Source organism: Natator depressus, chromosome 1, assembly GCF_965152275.1.
Source record: "Natator depressus isolate rNatDep1 chromosome 1, rNatDep2.hap1, whole genome shotgun sequence".
Taxonomy (NCBI): Eukaryota; Metazoa; Chordata; order Testudines; family Cheloniidae; genus Natator; species Natator depressus.
In genome coordinates this window covers 45,409,972-45,418,827 of record NC_134234.1, presented here as the reverse complement: position 1 = coordinate 45,418,827, position 8,856 = coordinate 45,409,972, and the positions used below count along the sequence as shown (strand labels likewise).

The 8,856-nt window shown below is 47.9% G+C and overlaps 1 protein-coding gene across 1 annotated transcript; it reads right to left on the bottom strand.

Annotated features, from left to right (window-relative positions):
* Nucleotides 1-494: 494 nt before the first annotated feature.
* GSX1 (GS homeobox 1) lies at nucleotides 495-2,332 on the bottom strand. Its single transcript, XM_074943518.1, has 2 exons — nucleotides 1,945-2,332; nucleotides 495-1,377 (listed from the first exon to the last, which is right to left on the bottom strand). Exons 1-2 carry the CDS (start codon nucleotides 2,330-2,332, stop codon nucleotides 1,022-1,024), a joined length of 744 nt encoding a protein of 247 aa, XP_074799619.1. The 3' UTR covers nucleotides 495-1,021.
* Between the last annotated feature and the right edge of the window lie 6,524 nt (nucleotides 2,333-8,856).

The window sequence follows — 8,856 nt, the reverse complement described above, 5'->3', positions numbered from 1 at the left end:
TGTAGCATCAAAGAAGCATCACATGCGCTAAATTCCAGCAGGAAAACCTCTGGCTGGATTAAGAAGAGATGCACATGTTATAAAAATATGCGTATATACTTTATAATAATTATATATTGGCCACAAACATCTTTAGGGTGAGGCAGTCATGCAGGCAAATATATCACATTCGACATATATACTGTCAGTGTTCCTCTGTATACCCAACTTTATATATATGTGTTTTTGTGTGTATGTGTGTGTATACACACACACACACACAAACACATTTTGGAGATCTGTAGGACACAGATTACATCTTCTTTTTTTAACAAAAAGGCGTCACCTAATGTCTTTATGCAAAAATTTTATTCTTATTTTTACATAAATAAATAAATAAATATCTCCCGGTAGTACAGAAACCATACAATTACATAGCTATGGGTCTGAAGAAACGCCATCAAGCAAATTTTACAGAAAAAACAAACTCCTCTCCCCCATCTTCCCCCCGCCCCCCAAAAAGGCGTCAAACCACATTTCACACATTTCATTACCTGCTTCTAGATATCACCGCAGTGACCCGGTGCGCGTCCCCACTTTTGCTTTTGGAGAGGGACGAAATGCCGGGAGATACTAAAGCTGAATGATTCCCGACCATTGATACAAATTACAGAACTAGTTCTCCCCTCCCCGCCCCCTCTGAGAAATAGATATCTCTGGAGGATCGCTGTTTACCAGACACAGTTAATCACAGTTCACAACACAGAGGTGGGGGAGCAGAGCGCTTTGCCTGACGACAAAACCAAACCCCCTCACCATAAGTAAAATAGCAACAGCTGGCGACATTTAGGCTCACGCGGGCAGTTTATTTACAACGGAATCATCGACACAGCGGCACTCACAGGATTTCTAAAAAGGCCAGAAAGTCCTTTGTAAATTACATGAAATATACAAAACGATATAAAATCCTTCCACAGCGTTTTGGCATAGGACAGGGCAAGATCCCCTTCTGCTCTCGGGTTAGTCTCTGGGGGCTGTGGGGCTACGGGGTGACTGTGAGATCTCTATCGTCTTTCCCTGAGGAGGATGGAGACATGGGCAAGTCCTCGTCGTCCTCCGAGCACTTTGTGGTGGCCAGAGAGGAGCATTTGCAGCTGTGGGCAGATCCCCCTCCTCGGTGGGAGCTGCTTTTGCCTTCTTTCTTGTGCTTGACCCGGCGGTTCTGGAACCAGATCTTCACCTGCTTCTCGGAGAGGTTCAGGTAGGTGGCTATCTCGATGCGCCGGAGCCGGGAGAGGTACATGTTGGAGGCGAACTCCCTCTCCAGTTCCAGGAGCTGCGTGCTGGTGAAGGCGGTGCGCATCCGCTTGCTGCTGGGCAGCTGGCTGGAGGTGCTGTCTGGAGAGGAAAGCGGACGGTCAGACTCCGTGGCGCTAAACCTGCTGCACCCAGAGCTGCCCTGGGGCCCAGCTGGCGTCCTTGAAAACCTCCCCACATCCAGATCACCGAGCCACGCACCGAGTAGTTGGCCGGGCGCCTCTATGAATGCCACAGGACGCACACTATTGCATACGCTACCTGGCATTGCCTGGGCGGTGGGTGGCATGTCGCGCCAACTCACCCCCATGCCAGAGATATTACACGGCATGGCATGAATGGTGCACGGCGTGCGCTGCCGTGCCACACGTCCCCTTACGCATTACATACGAGGTATCAGTGCCCGGGGGGGGCATGGCATACCCTGCAGCGTCACCCTCTCTCCCCAGGCCACAGTTGCCATTGCACCGATGGCATACCCTGCACTGCCGGGGGCAGGGCCAGCTCTCCTCCTTAGGGCCAGCCGGCCTTTGGCACTGGTGACATTGCCCCCATCCTGCCCTGGCCCGCACCGCGCACGGGGAGTCTGGATCGGGTCCGTTTGCCCCACCTCTTAGCTCCCGCCCTGCCTCGCGGCCTGGCACTTACCGACGGAGATGCAGTGGAACTGCCTGGGGTCGGGCAGGGGGTAGGCCGTCTGGTAAATGGCCGGCGCGTGGCTGACGCTGACCGCGGAGGAGGCCGAGTGTTGCCGGGCCAGGGGCGCGTGGCAGTACTGCGAGCCGAACGGGGGGAAGGAGGCCTTGAGCAGCGGCAGGGCCGGGGGCGGCGGGTGCAGCTGCGAGGCGGTGACGCACAGCGGGCACACGCACAGCAGCCCGGCCTTGCGCGAGTGGCAGGCGCCGGGGGGCAGCCCGTGCAGCGGGTGCGAGGGGTGCACGGCGTAGGGGAAGAGGGGCGGCGGCGGGCTGCTCTCGCCCTTCTTCTCGCTCGCCTCCCGCAGCACCAGCGAGTCCACCAGGAAGGAGCGCGGCATCTCCCCGCGCTGGCGGCCCGGCGCTGCTGGAGCCGCCGGAGGTGCCTCGGGGTGCTGGCCAGCCCCAGTGGTGCTGAAAGGCGCCGGGCTCGCCGCTTAAATAGGGCCTCTGCCATGTGATGGCTACGCCAGGAGCGGCCGGGGCTCTCAATAGGCTTTTTGTGCCTCTTCTCTTGGCATTCACGCTGCACGCTTCCTCATTATTTCCCTTGTTAACTAAATGAACTGCATAATGTACTCCATTCTTGTCAGCCCCACCCACGCCGTAGCTGGCGGCCTCACCCCTCCTCTCCCTTTGGCGGGGTTATTTGCTCATTCGCCAGCGATTTAATATTCTTCTCCGGCTCTTTATCGCGCCCCTGCGCTTTCGGCCGCCGGCAGCCCGCTCCCCGTGTTGGGTTTGCCTCCCGCAGCAACTCTTCCAACTCTCTGCAACTCCCCAGAGCAGCCCGTTAGCCGCCGGCCGCCTTCCCACCTGGGCAAGGGCTTTGCTCGGCGCTCTCCGCCGCAGCGCTGCTCCCTGCAAGGCGACCCCCGAGTTTCTGCAAACACACCCGTGACTTTCCCCTCTTCCTTTCGTCGGGAAGTTCTTCCCCGTCCTCCGCTGCTATTTCCACACCTCGCCCGCTATCTCAAGCCCTTTGCTTTGTGCATGGGCAGGAGCTTAATCCTTCGGTTTACACAATACTGGGTGGTGTTACTTGTGTAAACCCGCTTCACGTGGCAAAGGGCTGGTGCAAACCTTGTGCATAGGACGTGCATCTAGCTCAGCTCTCTGTCTGTCTGGCGCATCTACCCGAGGAGAGTTCGCCGTATCTTCTTAACCTGTTGCAATGCAAAATGAAAAAGCAGCCCCACTGTTTCTTGATGCATATCAGCACATAGATGCATATCAGCACACACATCGCTAGCTATACAATATATACAAAGTGCACACACGCCTTCTGCACACTATATATCGATAGTATGTCTCGGTGGGTAGGTAGGTGGATGTTACAATTCTATGTAATTACATTAAATACATGAATGTACGTCTCTATTCAAGAGAGAGTAGGGCTGCTGGCTTCATTTTAAACCACTTGAATTGTAATAGGCTGCAATGCGGTTTATTCCTGTTTTTTCTGCCTATACAATAGTTAAACAACTTTAAATGCCGTGCACTGATTAAACAGGCTTTGAAATATTTCAGCTTCAGAGCACCTTTAACAATTAGCTTTCCCCTCCCACATAATGAAAATTAGCAGAAATAAAAGAGGCGGTATCTTTTTTGGTTAATGAAAAGGATCTTTAAAGCATACAACCTGATCTATATCTAATGGCTATGCGCGCACACACACACACACACACACACCATTCAGCCATTCAGTCCCCGATCTAGGCTTTGAATTGTGTCTGTGTATAAGAGAGGGAGGCGGTTTTGCTGGTGTTGTTTAATATTGGTTCTTTGGTGTTGTTTCATTTGTAGTAAGGAACACACGTCAGTAAGAAAAAAAGCATGCAGACGAATACATTTTTTCTTCAGCCCCTGATCACTTAATAGATCTCGGGGCTGTAAACCCCATGACAAATGTGAAGAAATCGTGTTGATAGAACACACCGTAACCTGCCCCTCTAAAAACACCCAACGATTGTATTTATTTTTTTACAGGCAGGAAAGAATAAGATGAAATGCCTGGGAAACAGTGTAACCCTGTATTTCTGGCTTCTGCTCCTTACTCCCAATCCCCACCGAAGTCTGGGGCAGGTTTGCCCGAGACAAGATGGACGGTCTGAGCCTAGAAACGTATCTGGGTTTTTTTTCCCCCATTATAAATATACAGGATACAAAAGAATGATAGTAAAAACCCCAGCCCGAGCTCACTGGAGAGTCCCGGATTCTTAGTGTATCTTTCCCGAGGCAGCTTTCATTTTTTTAAAAAAAATGAGCTAATATTTTTTCATGCAGATGTTTATCGTGAATTTGAGCCTGGGAAGAGGTAAAGCTTCCTGCTGGGAAATGGCCAGCCACCGAGGGGGCGTGGGGTGGGTGGATTTCTAGACCCAGACTAAGAGATTCCTGCTGTCCGAGGGCTGAACCCCAAGGCTCCCAGCCGCAGGGAGACAAAGGGTTAACAGTCCCTGCATGCACACCAAGCCCAAAGCTACTGGGAAAGAATATCCAAAAAATAACCAGTTTTTTTTTTCCAGCCGCTGGACCTTATTGAATGTCATTGAAGAAAGTTTTGAATGCCAGATAAAGAGAGGCGAATTAAAGTGTGTGACAGCAGAGGATAAGCAAACACAAAGAGAACTCTGTCACACTTTGGGCAAAATCCGTGGGCTTTTTACCAAGCCTCTTCGCTATGATTGAATTAAGTAATAGGAAAACATTTTCTTTCACTTTAGAGCCATTAGACAAAAACTTCAAAGCGAATAACACTTTTTAATGTGCAGCCCAACAATGGAATCTGTTTTGTGCTGAAATGTTGAAATGGTTTGTTGTGCCACTGTGGGCTGGAAGAACCCAGACTGCAGCAAAAGAGTATCCTTCAGCCCGATTTTATGAGAGCTTGAAACCACCACGGACCTTTAATCCTACTGCTTTACGCTCCTCTTTTCAGCGCCAAGCTTGCTTCCTCTGATTGTTTTCTGAAAGCGAGCCTGGGTATGCGATCTTCATCCAATACCAGGAGGCAGATAAACACACTTTCGCAGAAGCGACACAGTCTATAGGTAACGCGCCGGAAAATAACCCAGCAAGAACGACAGACGAGCAATTTACACCGTGGGCTGTTCCTGGTGTCTTCAGACACTTTCCTTCCCTGGGAGGATTCATTTGCAATGGGCTGGAAAATCCCAAGACATCTGCAGCTCCAGCTATTGCAATTCCTTTCACATTTCGATGTGCGATGGGAGTACTTATGTAAACCCTGTAAAAGTGTGGGGGGAGGGAGCGGGGGCAGAAGAGACCACTGGTAGGGATTACAGTGCTAAGGTTTTGCCACTCCTGCCTGACAAAAATTTGCCCAACATCACCACTACCCTCCCCTGCCCTCTCCTCACTGCTGCCTGCTGGCAAAGGAAAGTTGTTCATAACAAGTTTAAACGTACCATTGGGGGGGGAGGGGAGATACCATCACTAACGGGGGGGAGTGGTTGAGGGGTCATACCATCATTAATTGAAAGGTGGGCATACCATCATGGGGGGCACACCATCAGTATCTGTGAGGAGAGGAGAACACACCATGACTAATTGGAGGGGGTACAATATCACTAATTGGAGGGAGAGGCATACCATCACTGGGGTGGGGCATACCATCATTATGTAGTGGGGGGTGAGAGGGCATACCATCACTATTGGTGCAGGGGGAAGGTTGCATGTCATCACTAATTGGAGGGAGGGGACCTACCACCACGGGGGAGCATACCATCACTATCTGGGGGAAGAGGAGGGCATGACATCACTAACTGAGGGGTGGGCAGGCCATCACTCTGTGGAGGGGATGGGCACACCATCAGTAATTGGGGGAGGGAGAGAGGAGGGTATACCATCACTATCTGGGGGAGGGGCACACATTCACTATTTGGCGGGAAAGGAGGGTTTGCTGTCACCCTCTGTGGAGTGGGCGTACCAGCACTAAGTAGGGTGAGCGGATGGGGCAACATCAGTGTTTGAGGTAGTGTGGGCGTACCATCGCTATTTGCAGGGAGGAGATACCATTGCTAACTGGGGGAGAGGATGGGGTGCTATCTCTATGTGGATGTGGATATAACTTCATTCCCCCTCCCCCACAGTTTGAGCACCATGTCTGTTAAAGATGCCCTAAAATTGAAATCACGAATCACTAGTTCATCATGAATGGTTCACTATGAGACTGATTGACCAAAGAATACACATTACTATGGTGATCTAATGCATACAGTATTATATCTGGGCCAAACAGTTCTTGTAGATCCTTGGAAGTCAATGGAATTACTCATGGAGGAAGGTAAAGGTAACTGATGGAGGAACTGGGCCTTAAGGCCAACAATTTCAGATCATGCTGCCTAAAATCAGATCAGGCTCCTAAATCCACACAATCTAATTCCATGTACATTGAAGTATCCTGATCATTAGCAGGACTGAGTGCCAGCAGCTCCTGTGGGAGGAATGGAAGCTGTGGAAACTTAGCACAATTTACAGACAGGGGAAATGGGCACAGTGGAGGAGTCCCTGAAAATAATGAGTGTGGTTGAAAAAAGGTGAGGCTGGATGTGAGAAAGAAGAGCAGGCAAAAGAGGTCAGGCTGCTTCCATCTATTTATTAGATGACCATAAGAAAACCTAGCCCTTCAGTCTCAGAATTTGTTTCACTGCCAGCCAATTCCTTGCCTGCCAATTTTCACTTCCTCCTTTTCAAAACACCTGCCCAGTTTGAACAAGATTCATTTTAAGAAAATAGTCAGTCTGAGGAAAATAGGAGCATAAACTCTGGCAAGTCAAGAATCAAAGTATAATTAGGCAGGCCAAAAAAGAGAGAAGAATTTTGAAGAACAACTAGCAAAAGAAACAAAAACTAACAGATTTTTTTTTTAAGTATACCACAGTCAGGAAGCTTGCCATACAATCAGTGGGGCCACAGACAATCGCGGTGCTAAAAGAGCACCCAAGGACGATAAGGCCATTGTGGCGACACTAAAGGAATTCCTTGCATTGGTCTTCACTCCAGAGGCTGTGATGGGGATACCCACACCTGAGCCTTTCTTTTTAGGTGACAGAACCGAGTAACTGTCTCAGACTCAGGTGTCAACAGAGGAGGTTTTGGAACAAATTGATAGATTAAACAGGAATAAGTCACCAGGACCAGATGGTATTCACCCAAGAGTTCTGAAGGAACTGTGGTATATAACCTATTAAACTGTGGTATATAACCTATTAAATCAGCCTCTGTACCAGATGACTGGAGGATAACTAAAGTGACACTGAATTTTTAAAAAGGCTCCAGAGGTGATCCTGGCAATTAAAGGCCAGTATGCCTAACTTCAGTACCAGGCAAATTGGTTGAAACTATGATAAAGAACAGACCTATCAGACACATAGATGAACACAATATGTTGGGGAAGAGTCAACATGGCTTTTGTAAAATGAAATCATAACTCACAAATCTGTTAGAGTTCTTTGAGGGGAGTCAACTTACATGTGAACAAGGATGATCCAGCTGATATATTATACCTGGACTGTCAGAAAGCCTTTGACAAGGTCTCACATGAAAGGCTTTTAAGCAAATAAGCAGTCATGAGATAGGAGGAAAGGTCCTCTCATGGATCAGGAACTGGTTAAAAGATAGGAAACAAAGGATAGGAATAAAAGGCCAGTTTTCACAGTGGAGAGAGGTAAATAGTAGGATCCCCCTGGGTCTGTACTGGCACCTGTGCTGTTCAACATATTAATAAATGATCTGGATAAAGGGGTAAACAGTGAGGTGGCAAAATTTGCAGATGATACAAAATTATTTAGCATATTTAAGTCCAAAGCTGAATGTAAAGTATTACAAAAGGATCTCACAAAACTGGATGACTAGGCAACACTGATGAAATTCAATGCTAATAAGTGCAAAGAAATGCACATTGGAAAATATAATCCCAATTATACTTACTAAATAGTGGGATCTAAATTAACTGTTACCACTCAGGAAAGAGATCTTGGAGTCATTGTGGATAGTTCTCGGAAAACATCTGTTCAATGTGCAGTGGCAGTGAAAAAAACTAATAGAATTTTAGGAACTATTAGGAAAAGAATAGATAAAACAGAAAATAGCATAATGGCACCATATAAATCCATGGTACATCCACACCTTGAATACTGCAAGCAGTTCTTGTCACCCCCATCTCAAAAAAGAATATTGGTATTGGAAAAGGTTAAGAGAAGGGAAATAAAAATGATTTGGGGGTATGAAACAGCTTCCAGATGAGGAGAGATTAAAAAGACTGGGACTGTTCAGTTTAGAAAAGAGATGACTAAGGGGGGATGCGATAGAGGTCTGTAAAATCATGACTGGTGTGGAGAAAGTGAATAGGGAAGTTTTATTTACCCTTCACAGAACACAACAACCAGGGACCACCCAATGAAATTAATAGGCAGCAGATTTAAAACAAACATAAGGAAGTACTTCTTCACACAATGTACAATCAACCCATGGAATCCATTGCTAATGGATTTTGTGAATGCCAAAAGTACAACTGGGTTAAAAAAAAATTAGAGAAGTTCATGGAGGATAAGTCTACCAATGGCTATTAGCCAAAATAGTCATGGACACAACCCCATGCTCTTGGTGTCCCTAAACCTCTGACTGCCAAAAACTGGGACTGGATGACAGGGGATGGATCACTCAATAATTTCCCTGTTCTGTTCATTCTCTCTCAAGCACCTGGAACTGGCCACTGTTGGAAGACAGGATACAAGGCTAGACCCGGTATGACCGTTCTTATGTATTTTGGGCTTTTCAAAGTTCTGAGTGTGCTGTCTTGAGAATAGCCAAAAGGAAGATTGTCTATCTATTTCCTATT

What these genes read in the sequence shown, in the direction of transcription:
- GSX1 (XM_074943518.1), bottom strand. Translation starts at nt 2,332, where the DNA reads ATGCCGCGCTCCTTCCTGGTGGACTCGCTGGTGCTGCGGGAGGCGAGC. An exon ending in GTTCCACTGCATCTCCGTCG is followed by an intron (nt 1,378 to 1,944) that starts GTAAGTGCCAGG and finishes TTTCCTCTCCAG; the next exon opens with ACAGCACCTCCAGCCAGCTG.